The sequence below is a fragment of the Strix aluco genome, chromosome 1 (assembly GCF_031877795.1).
Source record: "Strix aluco isolate bStrAlu1 chromosome 1, bStrAlu1.hap1, whole genome shotgun sequence".
NCBI lineage: Eukaryota > Metazoa > Chordata > Aves > Strigiformes > Strigidae > Strix > Strix aluco.
In genome coordinates this window covers 171932738-171950432 of record NC_133931.1, presented here as the reverse complement: position 1 = coordinate 171950432, position 17695 = coordinate 171932738, and the positions used below count along the sequence as shown (strand labels likewise).

At 38.9% G+C, this 17695-nt stretch overlaps 1 protein-coding gene across 10 annotated transcripts in view; it reads left to right on the top strand.

Moving 5' to 3' along the window:
• The window catches only part of NKTR (natural killer cell triggering receptor), a 45671-nt gene that overhangs the window by 7395 nt on the left and 20581 nt on the right, over positions 1-17695 (top strand). For 5 of the 10 annotated variants that reach the window (XM_074845770.1, XM_074845751.1, XM_074845761.1 and 2 more), the window contains 4 exons: positions 1235-1309; positions 8263-8370; positions 9419-9463; positions 11210-11297. In XM_074845770.1, coding sequence (XP_074701871.1) covers positions 1235-1309; positions 8263-8370; positions 9419-9463; positions 11210-11297 — 316 coding nt within the window. Of the gene's footprint in view, positions 1-1234; positions 1310-1604; positions 1676-8262; positions 8371-9418; positions 9464-9771; positions 9800-11209; positions 11298-17584; positions 17647-17695 lie in introns of those variants that run through there. The other 5 variants (XM_074845791.1, XM_074845806.1, XM_074845780.1 and 2 more) reach the window with 5 other exon arrangements.

Sequence of the window (17695 nt, the reverse complement as noted above, 5' to 3'; positions counted from 1 at the left end):
TGTTCTTTTTCTCCCCTTTTTGGACCAACAATTCACCTTGCTGGCAATTATATACATTTGGACAGAGCCCTAAATTGAACGCAGTTTCTTAGGAGCCTCTCAGAATTTTTCTTGGTGATGAAATATTGAATAAAATACATTTGAACTTCAACTACTTTTTTTTTAAGGGATGGAAAAGGAAAGTAATTCCTGGAGTAGTTACTTTTCTAAAATGATCCTTGAAGTCTTACCAGTGTACCCCACTAGAGGGTAGTGCTCATTGACAGATTGTTACTGGTTTCCTAAGTGTGACTTTTATGGCTTATTTCACAACCTATAGAGATAACTTTTTCTTTGCTAATTATGTGGTTTTTTAAAGATTTCATATATTTGGGAGATTTTTTTGGTTTTTTTTTCAGTAATATACATCCCAGTATCTTGGAAAATAAAATGGAAAATGTGAATCTGTTCTACAAGAGTTTTTCTTTATATGAAACCACTCCTCAGCAGTATTTTAATAGTTTTCCAAGGTACAAAGCATAACTACCACCAGTAGCGTTGGGGGTGGGTGGCTGTGCTGAGAGTGAGACTTACTCTGCTGGCTTTGCCTAGACAGAAAGTAGTATTTGTTTCATAGTATCTGGCAAGCGGAGCGTTAATCCTGAAACTGCTAGTATTGTTCTGTCTGCCTTTCATCTTTCCTATTTGATTCATCTATTTTTATTTTTTTTTTAAACACAAGGATTTCAGGCCAAGAGTGCCAATGTATCTATAATCCTTAACACAGTATGGGACTAAGTCAGTTGGATTTTTAGGTAATGATCACAGGGAAAACTGTAGAAATGTAATTATTAATGTATTTGTATAAACATAATACTTGGGGAGGGGAAATGACCCCAGCTCTCTGAGGGCCTGTATTTATGGCAAATTTTTTCTTTTTCAAAACAGAAATGAATTGACAGGGTACACTATTTTAGTAAATCAGTTTGGCTTTCCAGGTTCAAATCAAAGTAGAATCATTGGGATTTTTAATAAATGAGATACAATGATGTTACTTAATCTTCAATTTTGTACAATTACGGTATTGTTCTTTCCTGCTGCTTGTTTTAATGTATGCATATTTGAGGTGTTTTCTTATTCTGATAAAATAATTTTTTCTCAAATTATATTTTCAAAATATGATTTATTTATGTGCAGATTTTCTTACATCATTATAAACAGTTATACAACTCTTATTTTTTTTTTAATCTTCTAGTTGGTCGAATTATGTTTCAGCTTTTCTCAGACATATGTCCGAAGACTTGCAAAAACTTCCTTTGCTTGTGCTCAGGTAAGTAACATGCTTATATTTAGGAATTTTAATGTTTCTTACAATTATTATTTGTTTATGCAAGTATAGACTACAGCATAATAATAGCACTGATCATTTTTTTTCTGGTAGAAACAAAGCTGAGAGACTTGTTAGTGCTGAGGAGGATGTGAATAATGCATAGCAGGAAATAGTGTGGTATTCTGTAACCGTGAGTTAGAGTAGTGGAGATAATACATCATTACAGAATACAAAACTGTGAATTCATGGAACAAAACCATTTTTTTTTTTTGTCCCTAATGTGGGGCTCCTGTAGGTAGAAGTGATGGACAAGGCTGGGGCTGTGGTGGAATTATTCATCACTTAAGTTACACAACTGTGACAAAGGCAAGTGATTCTTTAGGATTTATCAGGGCTTTAGGATTTATCAGGATAGACATTAAGTATTAATGTCACTGCACAGTGTAATGGTGACATTTGATTTGGGACACTACTGAAAATGTTGAATATATATATATTTTTCTTATATAACATGTTGAATGTATTTAACAAACTTTTCAGGTGTATAGAAGTGCTATGCAGGGATCAGAGGACAGGAGCATCTATTAAATATGAGAAAGTTTTTCATATTTAGCTAAATGAAGGACTAAAAGGGAATATGATGGTCCCTTAGAAATCCTGGGATCATTTGGTGAGAGAAAAGAGAGATCTCTGAAATCGAAGAGACAGCATTGGCAAAAGAATGCCAATGTATAACGTAGCCCTCTCCAACCCATTTTTTTAAGCAGGACTTAACTTCTTAAAAATGGTTTCTAATGATTGGAAGAGTGAGGTTAGTAAGGGTTTGGTGGGTGTTTTTTGGTCTACGCTGTTCCTCGGGGATTTTTCAGCTGTAAATTGAAGATTAATCTTGGTTAGGTTATTACAGGAATTGGTGTGTGTTATGTGAAGAATGCATTCTGTGTCTCTGGGTCATCTCCTGGTCTTTTATACCTGATTGCTCAGCAACTTGCAGTATATCTTGAATTAACTGCATCAGTGAAGCCCCTACCTTGTACATAAAATAACTCTTTCCCAAATCATTAAAACACTCCAGCAAGACTCTCCAGGCAGTATTTTAACATGTGGCCTTAGTGAACAGCTTTTAGCTAACTGGTTATGGGAAACAAATTTGTGGTTAGCCTCATGCGTTAACTTGTTGAAGTTCATCTTGTCAGAGCTCAAATCCCCGAATGTCATGTGTTTGAACTTGTGGAAGGTACAGTACATCTCTCTTTTTTTTTTTTTTTTTTTTTTTTTGATGTCTGTGTGGTGAGCCCCCTCTTTTTTGTTCTACTTTCTGGTGTTTTTTTTAATCACTTAGACTTATTAAAGAGATACCTAGGGATGGACTGAGAATGGGAAAGAATGGTACACTACCATAGAAAAATGGGAACTTGTTTGAAGTTTATCTTAATCAGAATAGATTAAAAAAGATAAGTAAAATGCAGTAACAGACTGAATAGTGTAATGTCTGAGCCTCATGTTCTGTAGCTCTGAAGGGTTGTTTAAATCCTTACAGCAGCTTGGCTAGAAAAATGTTACGTGGAGATAAAGGAAGAGGTGTTGGAGATGATGAGGAATGAAACAAGCAGAAGAAAGAACAACTTTAAAAAAAAAAAAAGTCTGCCTTCTCTGTATTGCATCCCAGTTTGAATTCTGTTCTACAGCTGGCTGTACAGGTTTCATTGATGTCTTCAGCTGGAACCTGTCTTTAATTGGAAAAACATTTGAAAGTAAGCTCAGAATTGGGAGGTCTACTCTTGAGATCAGACTCGCAGACTTAAAAACTACTTGAAACATTTGTTTCATTCTTGCAAATTGTGTTTGCTGCATACTCATAGGATAGAATGAAGATTTGACAGGTATCTTTAAAAATTTGCTAATAAGAACATGATAATTAAATTCTGCATGGGAGAGAAAAAGCATATAGAAGAACCTGAAGTAATTTCATTTCTTTTGGTGAACGTAATGTTTAAGAGAATAAAGTTACATTAATTTGTTTTGTTGGTAGAAGCCATCTCTTTTCTGCTCACTGACCTCAGGATGGCTGAGCTTGGATGCTAGGGTCACACAGCTACCATTAATTCTTTTCTAATTTGCACTAATTACATCTGTGTTATTGTTCAGTTCGCCTGAGGTTTTTTCTTATCAACTGTTGTGTCTGCCTTTCTGCTGCTCCTTGACAAGTTCTTCCAGTGCACTTTGTTCTGCTAGTTACCTGCATTATGTGTGCCATTTTCCCTGCCCTCCTGCCTTGTCCTGTCAGAACCTTGATTGCCTCAGCATCTGAACTGAACACCCTACACGAGGGTGCTGTCTCCTGCATGGTACCGCAGACAAGAGCTGTGGCCTGGAGTGGCAGGCCAGGCTTAGTCATCCGGCAGTTCTCTGGTATGTGCTTTCTCCCTGTCCCCATGGACTGATGTAGCATTCCAGTTGGGCTACTGCTTCAGTGTTTGCCTGGGTTATGTTAGAGGACCTACAAAGCCTATCTTCAGAAGAGCAGCAGTTCTGTGATGGGAGATCTGTAGTGGTAGGATTGCACTGATCTCTGGCAACCAGAACTGAGATGTGAAGGGTTGCTTTGAATTTTTAGAGTTGTGAGCTGCTATACCATCTATCAGAGACCAAATAAGTCATTTGCTTCCAGAAGTCAGGCTCCCCTGACTCCTGCCACTTTTCACAGCAAGATCCATTGGTAGAACTTCAGTCATCACAGAGGTGTGAGTTCCTCTCAGGTATCTCTTTTGTCCTTTGCAAGAAATCTTTGAATTGAGAGGTTTACTCAGTACAGCATCACTTCCTGGAGCTGACATCTTTGTGTAGCTGTATGTGAGTTCTATGCTGGTCTAAGGAGGTATATAGCTGTATAACAGGGGATGCTATCCCATATTGGACCATATAGTCTACGTAATGGAATATTTTAGCAGCAGACTGTGAGCATTTTACACTTCTGTAATACATAAATTCTGGATTCTGCCTGTTAGGCCAGTCCAGCATGTTTTTTTCCTTCGTGTGTGGGTACTGACCTGGTTTGTGGATGGTAAAGGCATCAGAGCTGCAGAGTACCCCGCGACCTCACTTATGCTGTTATGGACCTCACAGCAACTTGATCTGGGCTGTGCACTTCTGTTGTGCCCTTGTGAAGAGGGGTTTCACTTGTCTCAGAGCAAAGTGATATGCCCTGAGAGAAAGACTGGAGACCAGTGTTTGAAATACTGTGCCCTTCATTGTGCCTGCTGCTCCCTCTATAATCTCAGGGTGATTCTGGCTGCCTTCCTGCAGCATGACATTGTTGTCAGAAATAGACCTGTCTCCTATGAGAGTGCTGTCTGCCTTGACAGCAAGAGGCTCCTTGCATTTAAATGAAAACATCTGGACTTGCAGGTCCTTCAGTCAGTCCACCTATTGAATAAACACAAGCCCATCTGCTCTTCGGTGCTTTGTCAGGAGCTTTCCTTCTCATAATCTCGAATGGACCACTGTTGGGCGTCGAACGCAAAATATCTCGGATTGGGTTGGCAGTGCAGGGTGTTAGGGCATGAGAGCAGATTTTACCTGTCAAAGGGAGAAGGACACTTCAATAAAGGCCCTTGTGTTGTGCCCTCCTCAGCTAATGGGCTATCCCTTGCAATCACTATCTAAGTTCTCTTCCACTATCCCATTTCCAGGGGATTTGCAGCACGTGCAAAGAACTGCTTAGGAAGGGTGCAAGTAGATGGGGCTGAAATACAATTTTTTTTTCTTTTTTGGGACAAAATTCATGCACATTTAGGGCAAAAAGAATAAAACTAGTATTTGGCCATAAACAGAAAAGAAGCCCAGCCCATGGGCTTTGTAGTGGCTGTTGCGGAAAAGTGTCTGAGCTTAGGGAGGTGCTGCAGCTCTAACCAGTGGAACAACTGGTCTCTGTCTTTTGCCAGACTGGGAGTCCAAGGATTCGTTTTGAAAATCAGAGTGACGTAGTACATCTCTTGCAGGAACTTAGTCCCCCACCATTTGGCCAGTAGCTTAAGCGCATTGTCTAAAGTATCTGTGGCTTATGGGGAAGTACTTGAGAGATATGATTTTGACCACAGTTGTATCATGCATGAAAAAAAGGAACACCACAACTATTGCCATTTATTATGATAGGGACTATGCTGTCTCGGCAATACCATAAAGGAGAGTAAAAAAAGGGACTACAGCTTCTGGCCATGGTCTACAGCTCACCTCTCACCTTAATGTACCAGCTCAATTACATGGAATGCAGTGCAGGATCCCGTTCTGTGAGGGGATTATTCATAGCCTGACGGACACACCGAGACATGACCAACAGTCACAGAATCACAGAATCATCTCGGTTGGAAAAGACCTTGTAGATCATCCAGTCCAACATGAACCTCACTCTGGCCGTTCCCAACTCCACCAGATCCCTCAGCGCTGGGTCAACCCGACTCCTAAACCCCTCCAGGGATGGGGACTCCCCCCCTGCCCTGGGCAGCCCATTCCAACGCCCAACAACCCCTTCTGCAAAGAAATACTTCCTGAGAGCCAGTCTGACCCTGCCCTGGCGCAGCTTGAGGCCATTCCCTCTTGTCCTAGCGCTGGTTCCTTGGCTCAAGAGACTCCTCCCCCCTCTCTGCACCCTCCTTTCAGGGAGTTGTAGAGGGCGATGACTAGTACAATGTAGAACTACAATGAGTAGACAATGTAGGCACGTACTCCTTGGTATTGACTGATGTGGGTTTTCCAGTGCTGTAGCAGAGGGATGCGTTTTTTGGGGAAACAAAGTGTGTCCATCCCTGTAATAAATAGCTTTTCTTGGATAACTTCTGTGGAAAATAAAAATGGGGTAGAAGGAAGCGTGGAGAGCCAGGGTAATGGAAAGTAAGTTGTATTCTCTTGCGTGAAGGTTTCTACAAGTATGATAAACAACAATGCCATGAGTGGGTTTTGTGCCTCAAACTGCTCTTTGCCATCATCCTGGCAGCAATGGGCTGTTTGGAATGGCAAATTTGGAGTGCTTTGATCAGTTAGTTTTGGGTGGAGGAACAATAGATCGCAAAAATAGATCTCTGGGTACCAAGTACACGTGCATTTCTGAGAGCACTGTGGTACGGAATGGGTTAAGCATCCTCTGACCAAGTGTCTAATGCCTGTTCAGTAACCAGTGGAGGGATGAAACTGAATGGTGGGTTATTTGTCCTGCCTCACTACAGAATATCTCCTGTGCATGTGGTTTATGTAGGGTTTTAGCTGTTGCACAGAGTATAATATACCTATTACTCTTAATGGCTGTGTTCTGCCAGCTCCCCTCTTCTTGGAAGCTACTGTCAGTGTCTTTATGTTCCCTGACTGGACCAGTATAAATCCCTCGTGAACCTACTATGTAGGACCTCTGCCCTGCCAATCATAGTACCCTCATCCACGTGCTCAGTGCAGTTTTTCTTCTGAATTTTGGAAGAAATGTTAATGAAGCTTGAGGTTCTGGGATGTCTTTCTCAAAAATCACCAGTAGGCTTGAACTACAGCTGCACTGGAAGTCTACTGAGTGCCCCTTCTTAGGAAATCTCAGGCTCAGAAAGGATTAACAAGTACCACGGCCTGTCTTGGCTTCTGCTGCTGGGCAAGAATGGCCCTGGTACCTGTTTAGGGTTTGGGGGATTTTTTATTTTTTTTTTTCCCCAGTTATGATTCTCATTCACAGAATCACAGAATCGTCTAGGCTGGAAAGGACCTTGAAGATCATCTAGTCCAACCTTTAACCTAGCATTGGCAGTTTCCAACTACACCAGATCCCTCAGCGCCATGTCGACCCGACTCTTAAACACCTCCAGGGATGGGGACTCCACCACCTCCCTGGGCAGCCCATTCCAACGCCCAACAACCCCTTCTGTAAAGAAATCCTTCCTAATATCCAGTCTAAACCTTCCCTGGTGCAACTTGAGGCCGTTCCCTCTTGTCTTATCACTCATTACTTGGTTAAAGAGACTCCTCCCCCCTCTCTGCACCCTCCTTTCAGGCAGTTGTAGAGGGCCATGAGGTCTCCCCTCAGCCTCCTCTTCTCCAGACTCAACCCCCCCAGTTCCCTCAGCCGCTCCCCATCAGACCTGTGCTCCAGACCCTGCACCAGCTCCGTTGCCCTTCTCTGGACACACTCGAGTCATTCAATGGCCTTTTTGGAGTGAGGGGCCCAAAACTGAACCCACTCATCGAGGGGCAGCCTCACCAGTGCCGAGTACAGGGGTAAGATCCCTTCCCTGTCCCTGCTGGCCACGCTATAAACTATTCAGGAATGGTTCTTGTAGACACAGTTTTGTTTCCCTGTTCTGTCAGTCTTTTCAGAAATGGGAGTCTGTTTTGTTCAGGTTTCATACTGAGATGGTGAGGGTTGGTGTCAGACAGATTGGCATTAAGGGGTGGCCTGACACTGTGCATGGATTGCTGAAGATGTGGCACATGCTTGGCGTAGCTCAATCCCACTTTTTCAAGAGTGCAGCACATTGAAACTGAGTTGAAGCCTGTTCTGAGCTCAGATTTTTGTCCTGGGATTCAGCTGCCATATCAGATGTATGTGGTTTGAAAAGGACTCCAGTGTAAGCTTCGGCTAACGTAGCAGTGTAGCTGTAACCATAAAAAATAGTTAACCCATCGTTATCATACACTCTTGTTTTCTTATAAATTGTCCTGAGTGGATTGCTAATGAGTACGCTCCTTCTGGGGAGGGGAGGAAATTTTTTTTAAGAAACCTAATTTTGACTTGAGAGGCCCCATGTAAAGGGGTCCCTTCTGCTATTAATGGGGGGTGAAAAGGCAACGGGTAGGACTGTTATCTTTTATAGTTGTGCTATTCTGATGGCTCTTTTACCAGCCTAGTGCTAATAGATATAAAACCATTGGGATTTGTTCAGTGACAATCTGTGGATTCTTTTTCTTTAACCTTCGTGCAGGTGAAAAAGGAATTGGCAAAACAACTGGAAAGAAGCTATGTTACAAAGGCACTACATTCCATCGTGTGGTTAAAAACTTCATGATTCAGGGTGGGGACTTCAGCGAAGGTAAAATACACTTTTAGAACTGAAATGTTTTAAATGGAACAGAAATGTTATAACTTCTGGGGTTATAATGTAACTTTAGAAAATGCCATGGAAGTATTACAGTGCCATAAAAAGACTGCATTTGCTGTGAAGTATTGCATAGATGACCCACTTCTTTGTTAATTTTTGAAATTCTAAAGTGTTTCAACTGAATTAATATTTTTTTTTAGAAAAATGTGTTTAAAGAAAAAAACCTTGCTGGAGTTGATAACACCTATCTTATTAAAACGATTCAAATCCAAACTGTAGTCTTAACGGCTTTTCTCTTATGTCTGCAGTAGAGGCAACTCTAGTAATGCTGTATTGATACAGGGACATAACTATGTGAATAATGAATAATGTTACTTATTAAAATAATAAAAAATAATAAAGTAGTAAACAAGCTGGAAGTGTTTAATGAGTAAGTTTCTAAAAGGAGATTTTTTCCCAGGAGTCTCTTTGTTTCCTTCCCTGCAGTCTGTGTACAACATAATGTTTTAGCCTGTTGTCCTTACTTGAAATACTTGTCTGTTTTCTTCGCTGTGTCCTGAAATCTTGTACCTGGTAACACGGATGCAGTGTTATGAGAGTCAAGTAGAAGTAAGGATGCATTTAAAACTGCTAGCTACTTTACCTCGTCCATTCTAGTGGGGTCTCGGCTGCTTTGAGCCAGGCAAGATTGTTGGTCATACCTACTGTTTGTTTTTTGGTTTTTGGGTTTTGTTTTTGCTTGCTGTTGTTTTTCTATCAGCTGCTGCTTTAGCAAATACCAGTGAGGATTAGCCTTTGGAGCCCTGCTTCAGACTCTCCAGTGTTCAGAGGCACTGTGACAATCTTCATTCTCAATATTTTGAGTGTCAACACGATAATGCACAGCTGTGACTTCTAATTAAACAGTTTATGCTCAGATACTAGTAACTGACTATGCTAGTAACTAAGTATCCTGGTTTGTTGTGAACTGGTGGAATGTTACATACAGTTTCTTTCATAAATGGAACAATGTGTTTAATTCATGCTTTTTAATGCATAGGTAATGGAAAAGGAGGTGAATCTATTTATGGTGGCTATTTTAAAGGTAAGAGGAATTATGTCTTTGCAGATTCTTTATTCAGTTCTGAGATAAACAAGTCTTGATTCCCAAGCTACTTAATGACAACAGGTCTACTCATAGATCACCTCTTGCATGAAACTAATGTTGCATGCGAATTCTTTTTATATGCATGACTTTCAGATAATTTTTTTGGTAATATTTAACTTTGACAATTAGTTAAGGCTAACATTATTGGTTAAACATGACTTTCAACATGGAGGTTAGGCAACTTTATTCATGAATAAACTCCTATCTTCCTGCCTAAAACTGTCAACATATTCTTTTGTTTATAGAGAATGTGGTCTTTTGCAAAATGAAAAGGTAAGAGACAAAAGCTCAGTAACACAAATTCAAACTGTTCCCTTGTACCCTCCCTAGTAAATATATAGACAACTGATACGTCCGTTTGTAGATGGATATCTGTGTTGCTTGGAGAAATGGAGAGTTCTGTGTTTAACCTCTCTGAGGGTTAATGACTTATTCTTAGAAAGAGCTGGAAATTATGCCAGTATTCTAAACAGTTATTTCTTTTGTTAATGTCCCTTTCATCCCCTTCCCTATTCAAGGTTTGTATGCTTAGTGTTTGTTTCTGAAAGTGTTTGACGTTTGTATGCTACACAAGTTATTTTACTTGCAATGAATTTGTAAATAAATGTACATTTACCTCTTTTTAAAATCAGTTGGAAGGAAAAGGGTGAGTTTATAAAGTATTCATTTAGGCATACAATTCTTTCTTGCAAAAAAAACAGGTACTTGCTGTGATATTCAAGTGTTAATGAAGGCACTATATGTATTTATGTAACAGCCCCTGGTTCTGTATGTTTTGCAAGTAGCTCTTCGTGGTCAAGTGCATACCATTAAGTTTGTCTTAAACAGAGACATGGTTTGGTGTTGAGTACTGCAGCCTTTAGTCAAAAGAAAGTCTTGAATAGATCCATTTGCTAAGAAGTTACTAGTTTCTTTCTAAAGGCGGTGAGTGCTAAACATGCAGCATTGTGTTTTGCTATGTAATCTTAAAAATAATGGCTTGTACACTCAAATTACTATTTCTAGCTTTGAAAATGAACTTCAGAAGATCTGGGTTTATATTATGCTGTACAACCAGAAGTCCTCTTTAATTCACTGGAATATAAAATGCATGTTAGATTTAGTCTTTATTGATTTTATACTTGGGTTGCAGGAAGAAAATGTTCTTTAGTTTCTCATTCAGACCTAGGGTTTTTTCCCTTGTACATCTTGAGACTCCCAGGTTTGAGTGGATAGGTGGCTATCTTTTAACATGCCATCCCAGGGCAATGGCTTTTTTTCTCTAGATCTTTCTACAAGGTGCATGCTGTGTAAATAACGGTATCATGTATGTTAAGTCTTGTTTTAGGATGTCAGTAAGTCTGCCAACCTTGTTCTTATTCAGAAAATGATGGATTTAAATCCAAGTCTGTGAGAATCTAGTGTTTATTGAAGACACTAATAAGAGTTAAAATTTTTTTCATTAGAAATGTTTGCGCTACATCTAAAACTTTTTCTTTAAGAAAGAATGCTTTCTGTCTCGTAACTGCTTCTACAGTAATTTCCGTGAGGCTTGTTTCAACTTGATTTTTGTCTTTTCCAACCTGTTCATGTTTCTTTAGCAGCAGCAAAATTTCTCCTTATAGCATCCATAAGTTGCTAAGAAAATTAGACTTGCATTGCTTGTCAGGGAAAATCTGACAAACATATTTTTTCTTCAAACAGATGAAAACTTTATTCTCAAACATGACAGAGCGTTCCTTTTGTCAATGGCAAACCGAGGGAAACATACCAATGGTTCCCAATTTTTCATGTGAGTAGATGTAATATGGCAGTTGAGCTTTTCTTAAACAGAGAAGCGCTGTTCATGAGAAAGATGGTATTGCTAAATTATCTATAACGTTATCCGCCTTATTTTAAATAGGGTTGAGCGGGTACCTGCAGCGTAAGCTATAACAGGAAACACTAGTTATCACAACTTGCTTGTGGCATTTATGTGAATTAGAAGCTGGTACTACATGGATATTCCTTGTTCATTACTTTTTACCCTAAAAATATGGCTTATGCAGTAAGTTCTTAGTGTCCAGAAAATAGATTCTTTGGCTTTGTGTGTGCACCAACCAAATGGTAACAGGGGTTGAGCATTGCATACAAAAAGGAGTGAGATCTAGAGGTGGTTTGTATGGTTTTGCATGTGCTCTTTAAAATATGATGATTTATGATTTAGTTTTGGGGTGTTTGGGTTTTATTTCGGGGGAGGATGAGTGGGGGGTTTTTTAAAATCTTTTTTAATTTTGGAGTGTTTGTTCCTGACATGCTTTTCTTCTATATTGCTGCATACTTGTGCATATACCAACTACTTTGGTACCAACACTATGTAAAATTGTGTGCTGACAATAAGATTTTTCCTTCATTACCTTAAAAAAAAAATAATCCATTTTAGTATGTAGCTATATTCTGCTAGATTATAGAAAACACATGACTCTACCATCAATAAATACTCAGGTCTGATATGTCAGGGTCTTCTGATTAAAGCAGTTGTATTCTAGGTTCAGTATTAGTATTTTGAAACTTGCTAATTTTTATGTAATTATTCCTCCTGTTAAATTCCCTTTAAAACTTGCCTTTTGTTAATGTTTAACAGTTTGTATTTGGAAGGATCTGGATTATAACTCTGGGCTTGTGCTGAGAAGAACTTTGTGAAATCACACTGGCGTTCAAAAGTAAATTTTAGGGTAGTTACTTAACTAGAAAAACTATTTTTTTCTTTGCCATCTTTCTTGGGGGTTAAGAATGAATGGCGCTTCACTGTCATCAGTAAAGGAGTAAACTGTCCTCAGGAACCTTTCTTTTTTTTCTTTGCCTGAAAAAGATCTTCAGTATGATATGATGAAGTTCAGATAAGAGACATTTTTAGGTCTCTTCCTAAAGAATGCCCTAAAAATGGAAAATGAATAGGAACCTAAGAGGAAGTCTTGCACAGTTACCGCTGTTCTGACTTTCCATAGAGATAAAATTTTAAGTGTCGAAAGCTTGTTTTCTGTTACCTTCAAACCAAATTTTAGATGTTGTGCTTCTTTGCAATAAGTCTAAATGGATTGTATACGCATTAATATGGAAAGCAATCTCTATATAAAAAAAACCCCTGTGGTTTAATAAGCTGTCTGAAAGACATGGGTTCACTATTTACTACTCGGTGACTTATCTTTTGGTTCTCTTCTCATAATTTTCCATTTTTAAGCTTATCTGAACAATATACATGAAAAGTTAATGATGTCACATCAGTCAAGCAGCTATCATTTGAGGGCTCTAAAGTTTCTTCTCTCCTGCATTTGATTCAGAAGTAGTCTTCTTTCCCTTAATGCGTAGTAGACTCAGCTTACTTGTTCAAACACCTTGTCTCTCCCCGCACACCAAAACAACCTAAAGTTGTTTTGGATGCTAAATTATAATTTACATGGGACAATAAAATTAACAGTGTTTAAGAGCACTTTCATCAAATACAGAAGTATTTTGAAAGATGCAGGCTTCCTCAAAAATTCTGGTTTTTCATAAAATCACTATCAGTTTGGTGGGAATTCAGGCAGAGTAAGATACCTAAACATGATAGTTTCCATGTAAGCTAGATTCACATCAGCTGCCTGTAGGAATCTAAAGCTGTTTTTACGGTCCTGGGGTGTCCTGCCTGGCCTTCAGCTCTTAGAGAGAAGGCTGTGGATGTTCTGAAGATCTTGTCTTACCTGCATGCCCCATGCAGATTTCTTGGATATCCTGTAATGTCTTAAATGACACCAGCTTGCCCTAGTCAGACAAGTGAATCAAGCCCAGGAGTAAACTCCCAGTAAAACCGATGAGATCTAAGTGGGCTGCTGGCTAAGTCTTTAAAGCATGCTCTAATGCTCTAGACTTTGGTGACCTTCTCGACCAGGGCTTTTTTTTTAATTTTACTGCATGCAGACATCTAATACTGTTCGAGACACCACTGGGAACTCCAAGACAGGGAGTGCAAATGTGATGTAGCACCTGCACGACACCCTGCACTTGTGGAGTAGCAGCTGGAAGGCAGGCAGGATATGGTAGGGTGGCTCAAGATGCCTAGATGTTGGCAATTGAGCATTCTGCCGAGATCTGATCAGCAGCTGAGATGCCTACTGCACTTGTGGATGCCTTTAATATATTGAAGTTTATGCATTTAAGCTGAATCCCACCGTTGGCCTCCAGTACTGCAGCCGATCCTGGGAATGAATACGTGCAGTTACAGATTCTGTACAGAAGCCCCTGAGGCTGCTCGTCAAGGCATGTGTGTATGTACGCAGTCGCTTGCAAAGTCAGGTTCCTGTTTGATAGCTCAGTTTATGAATAGGCAAGGATGGATGGTGAAACACACGGTTCAACAATCTGTCTTTTTGTACAGATTTTTTTAATGGTGGAACTTGGTTTGTGCTTCATAACATGGAGAGTTTGAATTTCAACACTGAAAGTAGGAAATGGCTGAAGATTTTATCTAGGCAGCTTCTGACTTGACCTTAAAATGCAGTATATTAAAGCAGTTAGTCTTGCTTGCTGACATTTGTCTGATTACTTTAGGGAATGTACTGTGCATTTATACAGCTTTTCTTTAAAATGTTTGCTTCCTTTAGTGTAATATACTTTAAGCTGAAATTAAAACGTTTCTTATACTCAAAAGGATGCTCAGTTATTCAGCAGTTTATTGTGAAGAAAAATGGTCTTCAAATGTATAACCTAAAAATTGTGGGAAAGGCAGTCTTCAATGGCAGCCTTTAGATTTTTTTTTTAAATGGTTTGAGCATGCTTAATTTTATTGACTAGTTTTGTAGAAAGGGAAATAGTTCATCTCCATCTGAACTTCTTTAGACCTCTGCATCTTTTTCATAGATAACTTCAGGGATGAGAACTCTATGTTTCTCCATCATACCCATCTATTGTAACAGTGCAAATAAGTTATTTTCTTTCATGTAAGTATTGGCCCATGTAGGGCTAAAATAACAGCAAGAATTCTGACTATAACAGTTCTGCTTATTCATCTGCAGTGCTTCCCCTGCTTATCACAGAGAAGTGTCATTTGGAATAACTAGTCTTTACAGAAAGTAATCAGGCAGCAAATACGTCTTTGGCAGACTGCACTAGCAAACTGGTCACAGCAAGACTCTAGGCGAAGCCTAAAAATTGTTAAAAGTTGAGCTGCAGTGGTCAGTTTTACTTGAAATAGAAGCTTCACACTAGTCTTAATGTGAACAAGCATCTGACCGATCCTAAATATCATCAGCTATCTTTAATTCATCAGAAATTTCTTTGGCGTGAACGAGCCTGAAGCATTTATAAGTAACAGTGAAGAACCAGGCACGGAAAGGACAGTGTAAGTATAGTTAGGAAGCTCCAGTGAGGCCAGTGTGAAAAGAATGAACGTGAATTAAAGCACTGGTAGAAACTGGCAAGATGCACAAGTAGAATAAAGAGTCAGAAGTGTGTGTGTGTGTGTGTATATATATATACACACACACTATAAAAAAAATCTGACATTTTTTTATATATATAAAAATACATAAGTGCTGTGTTCAATGTTTGTTGACTAATTTTCCCCGCTTCTTTTTTTCCTTACTCAACTAGGAGCAACAGCTGGGTTGAAAGGAGAGTGTTTAGCTAAGGAAGGACTGCGTTTTTCATGCACGCATACTTTAAATAGGCCATGTCTATTCACACATGGGTCTGAAACATTTCCTAGTCTGAAGAAATGCATCTTGTTGAAATCCAGCAGAAAGGTTACAGACATCATCCCTTTAGAATGTTTGGATTTGTGAAATACTGGAATTTTAATTTTCTTTACCCAAGGGGATCTGTTGTAACGTTTTACTGCAGACCTGTGTTGAAGGCACCAGGTTATAAATTGGCTACTTGTATTTTCAGATAGCACCATTACTTAGATGCTTTCTTGTGAATAACTTCTTTTAGAACCATCAGTTATTTAGTAAGTGTTCTAAGCACCACCTGAGTGTGTTAATCTTCTTTTAATTGTCCTGTTTCCATGTTGATACTCAGATATGGAATCCCTGGGGGGGTAGGTGTTGACAGGAACCCTGTAGAATCATCTTCCCTTTTCTATATACTCAAATACCTGTTTTGAACTGCTGCTGAAACGATGATGATGCTGGTTGTTAGTTATTGGGGGAGTGCATCTAGAGCATTTAGAGTTGGGGAGGGGGATAGTCGGCCTGTTCTTGGATGTTCCAGCTCAGTGGCTGTATTGTTGGGTGATGACGTTCTTGAGCAATGTATTCTGCTTCTCAGTCAAGCTGATCCGATAATGGTACTTGTCTCTTTAGAGCAACTCCGTCATGCATGTGGCCATACACAACCTGCTAGAAAGGAAAGTTACAGTACAAAATAAGTGCAATTCTTGTGAAAATGAATATGTACAGTACTATAAAATTAATGAGACTCCTGATCCTATAAATGCTTGCATGGGCTTAACTTCACTTCCATTGTCATACAAAATCAGTCAAGGGACACTTAGTAGAAAACCAGAAATGCCTATGCAGAATGAAGCATAAAGAAAACAATAGGAGGAAAAAAAAGTAACCACGCTCTTGGGCAATGGGAATTTTTGTGTAATAATTAATTTATTGCCTTGTTATTTAGCCATGTAGTTTACTGAGCGATACGTCCTTATTACAACTTAAAGAGGAGTCCTAGGTTGTGTTACCACTTCAAATGCTTGGAGTTCTTGCCTCTGTGTTCAAAAGCTATTTAAAACGTGAGGCTGTTTTGCTGTTACTGCTAGATTTATATTTTATTCCATATCGAGGTTATTGGTTTAATGTGTCTCTCAAGCTCTGCTTTCTTGCTCAAAACTAAATAGCTTTTTTTGTTTTTAGAAATGTTTGTAATGTGTGGTGCCATGCCTAGTTACTAAATTCAAACAAACTAACCATTTTGCTAAATGAAGGATAAAATAAATTGCGGGGACTCTTTTTGTTTCGATTTTACAAATTATTTCTGAATGTTACCAGCTTATTAAAAGTGGTTCATTCCTAAGTCTTTTTGGTGTCCCAAAACAGGTATTTTTCTAATCAAGTTGTTTTTTTTTTTTTTACTGTGAATGAAATAACTTTGAGCTAATTATTAAACAGTTGACAGCAATATAAAAAATCTAAACATTTCAGATGAAAGGGGCTGATGTTGCATCATCTTTGAGCAAAAGTGGTATATGTGCACTTATCACACAAGCTGGTCCTGTTGGCTTGATCAAAAGTTAATGTAAAACCACAGCCTGTGCATTCACAGGAAGCTTTTACGTGTAATAAGTAACCAACAGATCACTTCAATGCTGGAATAGGCAGAGACATAATTAAGAACTAATAGTTTATTTGGGGGGGAATATGGATAAGATCCACTGATAATGCATTTCTAAAGCATTGCTGATGTTCAGAATTATACCAGAGCAAAAGTATGGGATTAGCTGGTGCATATGTTTTGTCTTTTTTTCATCTGCAATGTGTTTTTCTATAATTCTGAACACAAACAATCTAGTAGCAATGCATATATTTTAGAGAAAACACCTGGTTTTCTCAATTTTAGAAAAGCTTCATAGTACGAGGAAGATGTCAGCTAATTGTGAAATGTGTGAAGATGCAGACGTTCTGACTTAACACATTGCATTTGTAACTGAAAACATTTAAGCTATGGGGTGCCACCCTATGAAGTAGGGGACTGGACTGGATTCAGTAGAGCATCTGAACACCTATGTGACTGCAAGCATGTGAATAAACCCATTTAAAACAGTTATTCATCTGCTTAAAGTTGTGCGCGTGTTCTAACACTTCTGCTGGATTGACACTTAGAGGGGAGTGGGAGGATTCTCTTTTCTAACTGTTTATCTTTGTCATAGTGTATGCAAGCAGGTTATGTCTATAGGTTTGTTTTTAAGGAGAACTTACTGTAGTTTTCAAAGTACCTTGTATTCTAAAGAAAATTTAGAGCCCTCTTTTAGGCATCCTTGTTCTGCATACAACTTGATTAATATTAATTTTAAACTTGTATTTAATAAAACATAGACTCAGTTTTGTCTGAAAATGTATTACAATTTATTTCTGCCATTTTTGTGTAAAATTTACAGAAACAGTGTTACATCGTGCGCTCCAAAGGTAATGTCTCATTCCTCTAAGGCTGTGTCCTTTCCTTTTCTTCTTTCTG